We start from the raw sequence: 16286 nt of genomic DNA on the forward strand, positions 1-16286 counted from the left end.
AATTTCATTCTGCGTAGTTAAACCGGCATATTGCGTTCAGTTATCACACATGCAAAACACATGCTGTCTGTTTTTTAAGTTTATAAGTGCTGCAATGCTCAACTTTTGAAACTCAATACAGATACGATTCAGCTTCAGCGGAGGAGAACATTATGAACAAATAGCAAATTTTCAGTCTGTCCTGCCCCTAAATCTATGACATACGACCAGAGGCGTTTGAATATAGATGTTGTATTAACTACATTTATGGTTTTTACATTATATACGTTAATATGCCAGAGGAGAACTGGTCCTCTCAGTTGAGTCTGGTCTCTCCCGAGGTTTTTTCTACACATTTAAACATATATAGTGGAGTTTTGGTTCCCTGTCGCTGTTGCCACTGGCTTACTCACTAAGAGACTGCTCATATTGATTTCTGGGGGCTATACTCCATAAACAAATATCACTTGTGCATTTAACTTCAACATATACATTCTATCTGCATGTTATGGTATTATTGCAAATTGTTCTGGTATATTGTAATTTTAAGTTTCCAATAGTGATAATATTTAAAATAACATACTATAATTAAATAATATACTTTGAACTTACAGTTTCTAACAATCCATCATATTTCAGTTAAATTTCATTAATGCACCTTACATAGAGAAAATCTTGCAATAATTCCAGGTATTTTAATATCATGTACTGTTTTTGTTTTACTTATTCATCTATTAGGCTATGTTCACATTTCTTTTTTAGAGCTGCTAACGTCTCTTTTACATTTTAATCCTATGGAGTAAACTGTGTTTAAAAAAAAACCTGAGGGCTATTTTAAATGCCAGCGCCGCCGTCCTTTTCTGCAGAAAACTTTCCAACTTTTCTGAAAAAAAAACGCCTTACGTAAAGCACATTTTTTACAGCTAACAAATGACAAGCGAGTAGCAAGACCTGTCGTTTCCATTACAGCATGCAAGGATGGTGATTGGCCGAGCAGGATCAATCTCGAAAAAATAATAGGGTGGCCGAAACATCTGTTGAAGTATAGTTTTGTATAAATTAAAGTTTAATTTTCACTTTCAATAACTTGTGATTGCATTTCTAGTGAGAAATTAGTATTGTAGTTTTTAAATATGTGATTGGTTGTTGCAAAGACACTCTCGGTTTATAATTCAAACAGAATTCCGTCACGCTGCCTATGAAGCCTGTATGAATCTCTTTCTCTGAGCTGCCTTCGTGCACAAACACTCTGAAGTCATTGCCGGTTGCTATTTGTAACCAGCAATATTTTTTTTAATAAAAAGTGCCATTGTCAACATTTTCTTGTCAAAAAAGAAGTCAAATGTGAACATACAGTGAGGGAAATAAGTATTTGATCCCTGCTGATTTTGTAAGTTTGCCTGCTTACAAAGAAATGAAGGGTCTGTAATTTTTATGGGGGGTTTATTTTAACTGATCGAGACAGAATATTAAAAAAAATCAGTGAAAAAATGTTATATAAAGGTTATAAATTGATTTGTATTTCAGTCAGTGAAGTAAGTATTATAACATATATACTTCCAAATGTATTTTGTATATATGTATACAAAATATATGTATATGTGTATCCAAATGTATATATAGTTCCAAATGTATTTTGATCACCAGCTAATAGAGGCACATATTTACACAGCTATTAACTGAAATGTGTGTACAAAATGCCGTTTAACCTATTATGACTTTGCACAGAAATATCTCCAAGTCTATACTTTGCTTTGACACAGTCATTTTAACTGTAACATGCGTGTCAAATCAAATAATCAAAAAGTAGCATATTTCAGGGGTCTTACATGACATGTCAAAGGTCTTTCAGATAGCAGAGTGGATGAGCGAGTCAAGCATTTAAAGCATTAAGGAATGCAAAAGTGCAGTTGAGTTGTCATGTTAAAACTCATCCATTCTTCAAGGGTCAGTTGCTAATCGGCTGTCAGTGGCGTGATGAATGACCTGTGTGTGTTTCTGTGTGGGGTCAGTTAACAGACCATCTCTCCTGTCATCATATCGTCTAGACACAACCTCACCCCAATGAACACACAACTCTCTCTTTCCTTTGCATTTCTAGTAGCAGGTAATATTATAAGGTAAATACGTTTTTTTCAGTGTTTGTTTGAATTCATAGTGCATTCCCGCTAATTATAAAGGTTGTGATGAAGCAGCAGCTATAATCAGATGGTTGCTGGTCTGAGACTCATAGCGACAATTATCATTGTACCCTGGATCAAGACATGTCTCAAGTACTCAACGTGTTCTGTAAAATCGTGTCAGCTAAATAATAGTACTTATTGACAAACATGCTTGAAAAAGACATAACATACAAACACCATTAACAGTTTTTGATCAAATCTAGAGGAGGGACCCAAGCAATAATGTGAGACCGGAATATCATTCTCATTCAGAAAGCTTAGGGTTGCTTCTTTTGACTTGGAGACAACCTCTTTTGACACACTTGCAACCAAACAACAACATGCCATTTCGAAAACCCTAGCATTAGCAGCACCACTTTGGAAATACATAAAAAACCTTTTGAGTTATTCAAATACACTTATGTTTAATTGGTTAATTTCTAGAGTTTTAGTGATAATCTAGTATAATCAGGTTATTTGATCTAGTAAAAACTGGATGCCACTCCTTAGATCCTGGTGTACAGTATGATCTTCAATACAATTAAATGAAAATATGAAGGATAAGCATCATATTTATGAGTATTGGTCTAAAGTACATTTATTTACAGATCCCTTTGTTTATTTACTTACCTTTAAAGGGATAGTTCACCCCCAAAAATTGCCATCATTTATTAACCCTAATATCTATATCTGACTCTTTCTTCTGTGGAACACAAACAAAAAATATTTTTTTGAGGAATGTCTCAGTTGTTTTGTGTTTATACAATAGTCAAAAACACCACAATGTTGTTTGGTTATTGGTATATCTTCTTTTGTGTTCTGCAGGTTTGGAATGACATGAGGTTAAAAAAACTGACAATTTATTTTGGGTGAAATATTCCTTGAAAACAAACATTCATAAAGAAAACTAATTTGTCACAGCATACTACAGTTAAAATTAGATAGGCAACAAATTAACTGATGAAACTTTGAATAAAACAAAATCAAGCTGATGTGAATTATATTAGCAACTAGACTGGAACAAAAAAAGGTATTTTTATGAGGTGGCCTGGGGTACCATGTACTTGACTTATTATGTACATACAGGTTTGTGCATTGTAAATACATGTATAGTACTTGCACTTATTTGACAATGTAAGCTGTAACACAACCTTTAACCCAAAACCTAAATGCTATGCCTTTACCCCTAAACCTAACCAGATAACATAACTCAATAGGCCCTTTTTTGTTAGTAAACACACGTTTTTGTGGGCGGAGCATAGTTGGAGGCAGAAAGAATCCCCTGGCCGCTTTACTAACGCTAGCATGTTTATGTTAGCTTGTTTTTTGGACAATGACTGGAGAAAATCCGATGTAATTTGAATGTGTAAAGTCAGTAACTGCCTGGGACTGTGACTGTTGCTGAAAAAGTGAACTTTAACAGAAGGAACCAGATTGGCCGATCTGTACATGCTCACTCAATAGATGGACATACTGTCTGGATTACCTCCAGTTAAGTTAAGTGGTCTGACAAACACACATACCAGATAAGGAAACCAACCGTATAGTAAAGAGAAACTGAGAGCGTATACATCTCTAGAAGCTTATATGTACTAACAATGGCAAACGGTAGCAAATGCAACTACTTAACACACCTAAAACATAACATGAACCTTCTCGCTGTTTTCTCTCCTCATTTCTACTAATACACTTATGAAACCTGTAGAAACAGCCTGGCCAAACAGTTTCCTTTATGTTTAGTCTCCTGTCGTTGGCTAACTGCTTACAATGTTAGCTTAAATATGCGTCAATACGTGAAAAATAACTAAACTTGTTCTCCCTGTTGTGATTTGGGCAAACATGAAGAGTTTTTAGACAAATACCCGAACCATAATCCATACCAACAAAAGGCAGGAGTTGATTTAACTTTAAGTAATATAAAGTGTACGCTGAAAACGGCAGCATTATTGATGATCATTTCTACTGGTCCGTTAGTTTTATTGTGTTTAACTGTCGTCGTTTTTTTTCTGGCAATTACAGCAGGTATGTGTTAAATTATAGCCAGTAATCTGTCGATTCTGGCACTCAACAACACAGCAAGATGATATTTTAAATTCATTATGTAGCTGATAATGCTGGTTTGTATGGGCTGCCTCCAGTTTTCCCCTTGTTTTGCCTCCAGCTAATGCTGTGACGTAATCGTGACGTCGGCGCAAAAGGGGTCTATTGCAGAAAATTTTGACAAATTCCAGAAAAACATGTAGTGTAAACATGTAGCTTTACTAGTCTTGCGAGTGATCTTTTTTGTTCCAGTCTATCTGCTAATATGAATATACACCAAATTTTTACACATCAATATATAGTTTGATATTTTTTACAATTTGGAGAATGTTCCCCCTCTCCCAGTGCCTGAGCTGAATTTAGTTGCTCCAGCAATTGATTCAGCTTGAATGACTGGAAAGCCATGATCCATCTCATACTGTATGGCCTGTGTGAATGAGGAGGCATCAAAGACGGCATGATAGGCAGAGTTACGGTCGGCACGAAGACAAAGCTGTGGAAATGAGCTGATCTGTTCGGCAAGTTCAAGTGCCACTTGGAGTGCTGAAACACACACAAACTCTTAGAGGTTAATGAAGAAAAGGGCAAAAGCAAAACACATATGGTGGAGTATTTACATACCACACAAGAGTAGAATCACTGGATATATTTTGTAAACATTGATATGAACTCTTCATATTTTGTTGTGTTTCTGGGTTTCAAATCACACCAAAATGCCAAAGCAGGTTTATATGGTTTACAGTATATGTACCTTGGCCATCGGGCACCACTCTGTTTGCCAGTCCAAACGTCAGAGCCTCTTGTGCCCTCACAGGTCTGCCGGTAAGGATGAGATCCAAAGCACGGGATAGACCGATTAACTGTGGTAACCTCACAGTACCCCCATCGATCAATGGAACACCTGTGTAAGAGACAGAAAAACATTGTTTTCCATTTCCAAAACCAGAATTACTTTCATCCAAATGCCTTTAACTAGATTTTCTGAATAGCCCAATGGAAATAATGCAACTCTATTTTGTTAGTGCTTTGAGAGATAAAGAGAGAGAAAGACAATAAAATGGTGTGTAATCAATGGTATATCCACTTGCAGTCCAACACGTTACACATCTGGCAATCTGAGCTAATGTGGATTTGAGGAGGGACTTTCTAACAGTAAATGCATCCTTTTATATTTCCCTATATCTTTCCCAATTACTCAGTCACTCATTTAGAAAGACAGATCTTCATCTGCATCCATGCAGTTGACACACCAGACCTGATGAGTTACATCACTTTCATATATGAACATATGAAGAGTTTTTTTTGTGTGTCAGTTGGCTGTATTTTTTGAGGTATCATGGCTTTAATCAAAACAAACCAGCTGCAGTTTGACTGAAAATTTATTGGAATGCACAATAAAAAAACACGATTTTTGATTTTTTTTAAAAACAGAGTTATCTCATTTTGGAACCAAACTCTTCATATATAAGTGGTAATAACAGAGTCAGTTAAGAATTTTAAGTTCAGTTCCCAGTATTGTTGGTTTCAAGTAGACATATAAAAAATAAAACCTGTATATGACCCTTTATTTGAAAATTTTGTTTAAAATGACACAATTCACCTTTAAAGGTGCAGTGAACTGGCCGGTTTTGAGGCCGGCTGGAGAAACGCTCGGTTTTTAAGGGCGGGCCGCATAGAAGACTTGGAAGTAAACGCCCACTGCTATGATTTGATAGCAGCTTGTGTAGGTGACTTAGTTGGAGCCTTCTGTGAATTTGGTTAGACACGTAACGTTACGTAACGTGATTTTACTCAAATTTACAGACTTATTTCCCGGATGTGATATCAAGGCTTTGCATATAGTTTGTATAGCCTATACTTGTATGGTGTTTAGTGATATATGACCGTACATGTCAGCATTTAAGACCCGCGAACCGGACAGAAGATCACCGCGATCGCGGGTCTCAAATGTTATAGTTTTCATGATAAATAAACAAACGGTAGACTCACGGCCAAAATGACCCAGCACCAGAAATAATATCAAAACACTTCAAAACAGCCTCCATTATTCGCAAACGGTGGATAAAACCTTGAAAAATTATATATGAGCCCGCCAAATCAGAGATGCCGATTACAATTATTACAAATGACTAGAGGTCCCCAGGTAATACTATCAGGGCATATCAAGCGATCTCTAACAAAGCAATAGTGACGCATAGTACAAATATGTTTTACTCACATAAGATTGCTGCGCCATTCCTATCGGATCCAATATTGACGGCACAGCACTGCTTTTTAATTTTAGTCTCTCCGCAAAGACTTGTTCAAGGAATCCGCGTTGAAATAAAGCGAACAAACGCTCAATGTTTTCACCACGTGAGCTGGAACGTCTTTAAAAATGAACTTCAACCACGCATTCCTACTGTCGGAATCCGAAGGAAGGTTATGTAGCGACTGTGTTCTTCCACAACCAGGCACTGCACATCTTTAACGGCATGATGCTTACACTCGCTCTATCTGGTTCCGTGCAGCTTGTGTCCAGTACTGTCATGCTCGAACCAGTGGGCAGGGCTCGAGAAGTAGGCGTTGATATTCTTCTGTGGAGGCGGTGTTCAACCTTATAGATTAGGTGCATTCCAGGACCTGCCGTTCGCTAAGCCTAGTGTCAATAACAGTTGTTATTTCAGTAACAAGAGCGTTTTCAGGTCTGACACTTACAGGATGTTCGCTTGAATACGATTCCCTCTTATATAACAAAAGCTTGGGTTAAAATTGTGGTCCTAGTTCACTGCACCTTTAAGAGAAGTTACCAAATACAGCTGTCAAATACATCAGCAATTGTACAGCAAATGTGCCCTCTTTCCTTAATATGCTGCCGTGAGTAGAGCGCTGACTGTGAATACAACGTGAGGTGTTGAAAGCTCTGGTTAAAGTATGTTCATGGAAAATGAAGTTACAGTATGGGCTTTAAATAGGTCAATAAGATGTGATAGAGCCTCAAATATAACAAAGCACCCTCAAAAATGGTAATTTAGCATGTCATTATGGTTTAGTGAAGGAATTACAGTAGTCTGTGTCTTTTTGCCAATACACAGGCACATTTAAATGTTCATCTCTACACACGCACGCACGCACACACACACACACACACACACACAAACAAGAGACAGTGAAGTTGTACAATGGTTTCACAGAAGTCAATGACTAACTTCATATGAGAAGTGCAGAGTTAGCACCTGGGTGATTTCAGGTGTTGTACTGAATGAATGGATCTTTCTGTGTAAACCTGCGCTTGAACCTTTATGTCTTCCTATGTGAGTTTATGCTGGTGATACTGGTATCCACAGAACATCAAAGTCTCAACTATGCAAAGTGATGCCATGTTTCACCACATAGAACACTAGAGCTCAGGAAAAAACCTTTGCACCCATCCAAAAATATAAAACTACAAAAACACAACTACAGCTAAACAATGATGCTCTGGTGTACAAAAAAATCTGATATAACAATCTGATAACTAAAGACCAGCTTCCGAAATATATATATTACAAGGACTTTAAGTAGACTCTAATTTATTATACCGAAAGTCATTACGATCTCATGTTACGTCAAATCCATCGGTGTGACTTAAAAAACAACAACAACAACTCAGAGTAGAAGCACTCTTAAGCCAAGAAAGGATCTATTAGTCGAAAGAGAGCATCTGAAAATCTGAGAAAGGTCGAGTCATTTCAGTCGCTGGCAGTCGCTCCCAGTGGCTGAGGTGAACGAATGGAAACTACATCCAGAACAAGTGGCTTTGACCACCTGGGAAGTCTGAAGTTAGTGCTTCTTTTCAAATAACAGATCTTCTGGCAACGCATGAAGAACAAGAAACACCAGAAAAATGATCGACTCAAGTGTACGGATGAGGAAAAAGCAACCGCAACACCTTTAGTTTTAAAACAGAGCCAATGCGTGCATATGGATTTTATGTGTGACAAAAGATAAAACCATTGTGTATTTTTTCACATGAAAAATTTTAGGGCTTTAGTTTGGTGGTTTGATGTCGTATCTGAAGACACAACAGGAAACCATTATTCTGTCGAGGCAAGTATTTCGCCACATCAGAGAGATTTCAGCAAATTTTGGTTGCATATTTCCCTTTCCCGAGGCTGCTTCCCTTTCTCATTCATTTCTCGTTGTCTGTCACCACGAGGGATTCCCCTTGGCTGTTCCCATCTTGGTTTCTCAAATACAGCCCTAGAAATTCACTTGCCAAAACAAGATTAGGTAAAATAAAACCTATAAGCAGGATGTTAAAATAAACCCTTTCCACTGACGGTGGCCAAGACGTCTATTATGTGAGATGAATGGTGTTTAAGGGCCTGCTGTGCACTGCCGGGTAAGTACAGGAGAGAACGAGGAAAATTTCGAGGAAATAAGTGGGTAGTGACCGTCCGCTCAGTCCTGTTCTGGGAGAATAAGTCTCCAAATGACAGTTCTCATTTAATCTCAATCATGGTGGAATGACCAGAGGAACCCGTGTGCAGCAAGAACACGTACGATTTGTCGGCAAAACATTCTGGTGGTATAAATGACGGTTTCAAGTTCAGAACTGTTATATGACGTGAATATCATATTGGCTATTGGAATTACACTTTTTAAAATAATGTATTACCAAAAAAAGTTGCTTTCCTTATATGAGAACATTTGCATTTTTTATACTCCCGTTTTACTGTTATGATCTCCTCCATTATGTTCATAGTTGATGACACACATGATGTCCTCCCACATCAAATTGCTAATGATCACTAATGCTCAGGTTGCTGACAATTGCCTATTCTCTCTATGTACCTGATCACTGTATGCGTCTTTAATAGTACTGCCTTCCTTACCCTTTCATAACCTTTACATTTATGCATTTTGTCAGACGCTTCATCCAAAGCGACTAAAGGTGCATTCAAGCTTTATCAGCATGTGAGATACCAGGGTATCAAAACCAAAGCAATGCCACACAATATGATTTTTGTAAGGCTTCAGTTTGACTGTATTTCACCAATAAGTACTGGTGAGTGCTTGGAAAGACACATCCTTCTGGGTGGCAGGAGTCAGTCTGAGGTACGGCTTCATAGGCACACAGTGCTCGGTGTAATGAAAGACAGAGGGTCACGATGATGGCTCCATGTTTTAAAAGAGCAGCTGGAAAAATCAGTTCCTGGCAGTAAATTACAGCACTGCTGGCATATTTATACACACTGTGGTCATATCTGTAGCATACAGAAACGATAGGTCGCTACTACAGAACATGAAACTATGACAAGTTCTCTAGGTACTGCAATTTCTACAAAATGTATTTTTTCAACACCATGGTCCATGGATTTTAAAGTGTGGATTAGACATGACAAATTAAAATATAGGAAATATACTTAAACCTGCTCTTTACAGTATTTAGTTGTGTCATGGTGCATTGATGCTATCAATCCTAATTCCATGGTACTTGGATAGATGCAATGGTACTGAATGACTTCCATACTTTTGGAAAACACTATTTACATTCACAAGTGTTTTTTAAATATGATGGAAATGTGTTAGTAGCTGCTGCATAGAAATGGAAAAAATAGTTTTTTTTGTTGCTGATGGTCCGACAGAGAGATACAACAGTCCATGTTCTTTAATCCTATATGTTGTTACTAGGGGTGTAACAATATATCGAAGTACCGTATGTCACAGTACAAAAATATAAAAATATGTATCGTAGAACTATTAAGATATGTATCGTAGACTATGGCAATTATATTTTTAAATGAAATATTTTTTTCATATTTTTATGTTAAAATTTTGTTTTATTTTTCAGTGACAGATCTATTCATTTTTTTAGTTTACATAAAAATGGTTGAATTAAACCTTTGTCAATTCTTTAACAAAATAACAAATTTTACTAAAAAAAATTAAATGTTTTGGGAAAAACATCTGTCAGTTTCATATTTATTCATTTTTACGAATACTGTGATGCAATCGTAATCGTAAACCCAGTATCGTGTATCGCATGGAATCGTGAGCTAAGCGTATCGTTACACCCCTAGTTGTCACATTAAGTTTGGTCACTCAAAACAATTAAACTGCATTTCAGCTTGGTCACTTCACCAAACTAAAGAAATTAGAGAAGTAGAAAATAACAGACAATACCTACCAAATCTGCGACAAAAGACCCCCATGATAGAGCTCTCCTCAACCACCCTGAGGTCAGCCAGTAGAGCCAACTCCAGACCCCCGGCCACGGCATACCCGCTAACCGCTGCAATCAATGGTTTAGACAGCTTCAGACGAGATGGACCCTAGAGCAAACAACAGACATACCTTCCAGCTTTGAATAATGTGTTCTTAATAGCAGTTCTTCACCCAATTCCAGTGATATCCTTAGTTGTTTTCTGTCTTTGAATGGCAATATTTTGGCCCTTTTTTGCTTTTGGCCAGGCAGTGTTACTGTTTACATCTTTACACACTTCCAAATGGTGTGAACTGGTATTGATATTATATATTTTACATACTAAAAATATATAATCAGTACTATTTAAAAGACTTCCTACTCGTACCATGGGGCCAGGACCACGGCAGACATCTTGCTCCAGTTTGAGGGCTCTGGAGCCATGTGCCAACTCCTTCAGATCATAACCAGCACAGAAATTCCCTCCTAAAACAAACAACAAAGTACACTGAACCAATAGAACCAAACCACACATTACTGGTATGTTCCATGTTATGGTGTAATCTATTATTCCAATATTTTAGTATTTTCAGACTCTATATTACTGTAAGTAGAATAAAAACTGGTAATAAGAATTTTAAGATGAATGTACAAATTTCCATAGACGGAACTAATTCAATTAACACGCCGAGACAAAAAAACAGCAATGAATGTTATTGAGCAAAAGCAGTTTTGAGTTTGTGTTGATAATTTGATACAGTTAAAAGTGAGTAGTTAAAGCAATTCTCCAGTGTTTTATTAAATCAACCACAGTTTGAACCCAGCAGTATAGCAGCAATTATTCATAATAATTCATAAAATGTCTTTTTAAATGTGTAAGATATAGTAGCCTAGACATTAACAAAGACCTGAGCCTATGTTAACCGTCATGTGGAAATAAAAGTGTTCTTGTGTGGCCATTATTACGTCTGGCACTCATTCATTTCTTCAAAGCTCAAGCAATTACAGTAATCACACATGTTCTCTGTGCTGCTCCCTATCAAATGTGCTCTGCTTCATTCACCTGCTGATGGTCTTCTGGATGAGATCCAGTTTCAGAGTGTGGGAGAGAGCCAAATTTGACTTCTATTGAGGGTGTGTTATTTTATGGCCATGGATAATTGTTCTGAATTTGGTAAGATTGTCATCATGGGCTTTGACATAACACAGGACTCCTGTAGCTACGTGCATACATAGAGTTCCTTTGCACAATAGACGAATAATGAGCTAATGAGAGCTAATATAATTTCAAGCTTTAGTAAGTACATTTTATTTATATAGCACATTTCCACATAGCAAAGCTATCAAAGTGATGTGCAATTTAAAATAAAATACCAATAACAGACAGACAAAACAGACAGCAATAAAATAAAATAAAGTAAAATAAGTTTAAAATGCCAATGAGAAAAGATAAATTTTCAACCTCGATTTAAAAACAGTAATGGAAGATGCAAGATGGATGTCCAGAGGAAGTTGGTTCCACAAACGAGGGGCAATGACAGAGAAAGCGCTGTCACACTTAGATTTTAACCGAGACGAGGGACAAATAACAGAGCCAGTGGATCAGTGGATCTTAAAAGTCTGGAAGATGACAAAGGGATAAGAAGATCTTTCAAATAAGATGGAGCTTGCTCACTGAGGTGCCCTTGAGCAAGGCACCTTACCCCTACTTGCTCCCCGGGCGCTGCAGTGATAGCTGCCCACTGCTCCGGGTGTACGTGTGTTCACCACTTGCTGTGCGTGTGTTCACTACTCTCTGGATGGGTTAAAAGCAGAGGTCACATTTCGGGTATGGGTCACCATATCTGACTAATAGGTCACTTTCACTTTTCACTTTTTCATTAAAACCTTTAAAAACAAACAACAGAATCCTGAACTGAATTCTTAACTTGACCGGAAGCCAATGAAGCGAAGCTAAAATTGCGGTGACATGTGGCCTGTATCACGAAGCCGGTTTCGGTTTTTACCCAGGTAAGTTCGCGTTTAGTTTGAGCATACTCCGAGTTTTCGGGCTCAAGAAGGTGGATTGTTTTGAGCGGGTTTCGTCGCCATGGTAACTTAGGCTACACGGCTAACATGCTCCGGAGCAGGTTAGAGATCGAAACCAAAACTGGACCAATCATCTCTGAGAAAAGTGACGTATGTCTGAGGCAGTGAAGCCACTCCCTACAGTATGTACTGCATCTCTCGCTCAAATTAAAAAAAGTTTAAAGTGATAAGATGTTAGAGGGAAAATCTTTTGCTGCTAAGTGTTTATTTGTATTGTATATTTATTGATTATAATTCAAAACTATATATAATAAATATATATAAAATATAACTTATATGAGTCTATAATTAATATTAATGAATTAATATTAAACATAGCATTTAAATGAATATGACTATATTGGTATAAAAACAAACTTCAATATATAAAGCATTTTAAAGTAATGAGGCATACATTTTACCTTTTGATCTTATTGTAAACCCATATAAATAATTTAAATTCAGTTGATTCTGCATTGATATAGTCAGTAGCTGCCTTCTCAAACATTCACTGCAGCAGTGTTTAATCCTGCCTTGAAAATGTGTTTTAATTCATGACATTTTTTCATAATGATCTCTCTTCATCTTCAACAGATAAGTGAATTGCGCCGATACTCGCCAGAAGTCAATCAAACTGATGATGCTTTCCATGTTCCATGTGATTGGCTGTTTGCCGCATGTGTTACACTTTCAGGTGCACACGCCTCACAAACTCTGGATCAAACCGGAGTTGACAGAGAACGTTTATAGCGTTGTGCTACAGGTAAACCTGATCTAAACCAGGTTGGGTTTGTCTGGTTTTGTCAACTCAAAACTTACTCTGCAACTCAGTGTTTGTTCAACTCGCTTTGTGATACAGGCCACAGGTCATATTTCTTAGCCCTTGTCAACAAAACCAAGCAAATACTTATTGACTATAATATTTCAGATGCATGTTTATAGCCTAATGTAATACTTTCAGAACGTTAAGCACCATTTTATTGTTTCTACCAACACCAAACTGCATTCACAGGATTGTGGGATTTCATAAACAGCATAAAACAGTGTTACATGCATACATATTTTAAATTATTACCTTAAATTATTTAAATAATATGGAGATATACTGTGAAGTTGTCTATAGGTAAGGTAGAGTACAGTTTTGAACACATCAGTCATGTGTGCACATAAAACTTACCAACTCCATGAAGCACTGCCACGTTAAGATTGTTGTCCTGGTCAAAGGCTGACAGCTCCTCTAGCAGTCTGTGTGCTGTCTCCTGATTCACTGCATTACGCACTTCAGGCCTGTTAATGCCAATAAGCATCACTGTACCCCTCCTCTCAGTAACCACCATTCCACATGCAGCTGCAACAAAGGAAACAATAAACAAACAAAAAACATCTGACATAACAAAGTTAGCTGATAGGCAAATAATCATTTAAAAGAAGGCAAGATGCAAAAATAAAATCTTTATAAAATCTTAATTAGTCATGCTATTAAGTGACCACTAAATGTATCTGAACAAATATGTCAGAACACTATATTACAGTATTACACTGCGGCATTTATTTTAAACAAACACAGCACAACCACAATTTTTAAAAAATTTCCAAAGTAAGTTTGTTATATTTTAAACAATTTCAAAACATTTAATAACTGACTTCATAAAGGTGTTAAAAAAACCTGTTGCTTAGAAGTGAATGTAAAGATGGTTCCGTAGAGTGCTCGGGTTTGAGAAAAGCTCTTTCGTTTGTTTGCAGATTACATTTTTGTTATCTAATGCAATGGCATTCAGACATTTTGAAGTTGTCTGAATGTCTACATTTGTTCAGTTGTCTACCTAATGAACACTATTTAAGGTTAACAAACGTTTTGTCTTGCTTAAATGCTTTGCATACATTATATTTGTACCAGTGCACTGCACTGCAACAAAACATTATTTAAAGGAACATATGACCAAAAAAAAAGAGAATTCTCTTATTTACTCACCCTTGAGTTTTCTCACCCAAACTTTCTTTGTTCTGCTAAACATACAGGGAGATATATAGAAGAATGTGTGTAACCAAACAGTTCTTGGATAAAAAATGTATACATTTCTTTGTTCTATTGAACATAAAATATACATTTTTTTTACTCTTATTGTTTTCCCTTCCCCAGAACAGTATGGTTACAAGCATTCTTCCATATCTATCTGTGTGTTCAGTAGAAGAAAGACATTTACTTGGGGGTGAGTAAATAACGACAGAATTTTAATTGGGGGAGGGGTGAGTGGTGAACTGTCCCTTTAACAAAGCAGTGTCGTTGTGTCAGAACCATGTTTCTTACACTGTGTACAGTAACTTTATTTTCCACCGTCTAAAATCAAACGATTTTATTTACGAATACAAAATGTGGGTTGATTTTGTTCGTTAACATTTTGATTAACTTTGTAACAAGTCGTAAAACATAAACATTCTAACAATTTGCAAGCAATTGTAACATAATAAGTTATATCGTGTTCATAGCACAATCGCTACAATTAAAAGCTAATCGCGAATGTAAATTTTTATTACAGATCTCTAAATACAAGTACAACGCGATACGATACGATACGAAGTATTCACCCATATTCATAGACATAAGAAATACTAGACCGCGCATTGGCTGCTTTGGTCAGCTGCTGCGATACGTCAACCTTTGTAGGCTGCCATCCAGCAGCCTACAAAGCGGTCTTGTGCAGAGCTACTGAAGTCCAACCTTGAACTCACATCTGATTGGTCAACTGCACTAGGCGAACATAAGAGCCACCCCCCCTCCCTAAAGGCGCCACAGACAGTGTCCAATATTAATACTTGGAGCAGGCGCACCTGTGGCTGACACCGTCCACAACAAAACACACCCTTGATTTGAGCGACAAATGTAATAAACATTAACTGTAATTGTATTATTTAATTGCGAGATGAAAGAAGCTATTTTCAGGTTATTGTGAACTGATAACCTTATAATAGCATCTACCAATAAGAGACCAATAAATAAATGAAGTTCATATTAATGTAAGTATATAACAATTTATAATGGACTACATATTGTACAGACAGTGGATTATAACCAATTATTACTTGCAACGAATTAACCATACATGACACATATTTTTTTGATAGAACAAAGCACAATATGTCCGTGTACTTTTTAATATTTGATTTTCTTTCTATTCTATTCAAAATAAATACAAATGAAAGAAAAACTGTTCAGTTCCATTAAAACTTTTTTGTTTCTTAGATAGAAAAACAGAAAACTGAGCTGAATCTTTTTAATGATCTTAATCATTTCAAATACCAGTTTCTACGTGCAGCCTCCAAGTAAATTTTTATGTCCTACTGCTCCCTGCCGATCAAACAGCGAATTATCTATAGTTTTACCTGAGGAAGCGTTTGTTGTTGTTTGTTTCGATGCGGTGCTATAAAACGCCTGTCCTCTTATTGAGCTTAAACTCTTGAGAAGAACTGACCTCCTGAAGCCTTTGATACATGATAATCTCCACAAAGTCAAAGCCATGACAATATTCATTTGAACTTTCTGTAGCGAGTTCACAGTGGCGTACACTCAAACTTCACAGAAGTAAGAAACAGTACACAACACATTCAACTATACCAAAATAAAAGTCATAAAGCGTTTACTAAAACGAGCTCAAGAACTTTTTTTTGAGCTACCCAACTCTTGGAGTAAAAAGATAGTCTAGATAATTATATTATATTGTACAAGATATTTTATCACCCCAGAGTATGCAGACCTTTTGTAAACCAAATATGTGAAAGTTTTCAATTTACAATAAGACAATCAATCCTTAAAAATAATATCATAACATTAATTTAGAAGTTCAATGTAAAACCTGTTTTTATACGGGAACAGT

The 16286-nt window shown here is 36.7% G+C and overlaps 1 protein-coding gene across 2 annotated transcripts; it reads right to left on the reverse strand.

The window, feature by feature from the left end:
• Positions 1-582: 582 nt before the first annotated feature.
• Positions 583-15995, reverse strand: zgc:101569 (uncharacterized protein LOC449822 homolog). Of its 2 annotated transcripts, none has more exons than XM_057322350.1 (6): positions 15885-15995; positions 13592-13762; positions 10736-10833; positions 10333-10477; positions 4933-5082; positions 583-4724 (listed from the first exon to the last, which is right to left on the reverse strand). In XM_057322350.1, the coding sequence occupies exons 2-6, from the start codon at positions 13749-13751 to the stop codon at positions 4495-4497; spliced, it is 783 nt and encodes a 260-aa protein (XP_057178333.1). In that variant the 5' UTR covers positions 13752-13762; positions 15885-15995; the 3' UTR covers positions 583-4494. The 2 variants fall into 2 exon arrangements, with proteins under 2 accessions (XP_057178333.1, XP_057178332.1); XM_057322349.1 differs by having other exon boundaries at positions 584-4724; positions 15796-15984.
• Positions 15996-16286: the final 291 nt, after the last annotated feature.

This window comes from Triplophysa rosa, linkage group LG23 (genome assembly GCF_024868665.1).
Source record: "Triplophysa rosa linkage group LG23, Trosa_1v2, whole genome shotgun sequence".
In the NCBI taxonomy this organism is placed as follows: domain Eukaryota; kingdom Metazoa; phylum Chordata; class Actinopteri; order Cypriniformes; family Nemacheilidae; genus Triplophysa; species Triplophysa rosa.

What these genes read in the sequence shown, in the direction of transcription:
- zgc:101569 (XM_057322349.1), bottom strand. Translation starts at nt 15,943, where the DNA reads ATGAATATTGTCATGGCTTTGACTTTGTGGAGATTATCATGTATCAAA. An exon ending in GGTCTTTTGTCGCAGATTTG is followed by an intron (nt 5,083 to 10,332) that starts GTAGGTATTGTC and finishes TCTCTTACACAG; the next exon opens with GTGTTCCATTGATCGATGGG. An exon ending in AGTGGTGCCCGATGGCCAAG is followed by an intron (nt 4,725 to 4,932) that starts GTACATATACTG and finishes TGTGTGTTTCAG; the next exon opens with CACTCCAAGTGGCACTTGAA.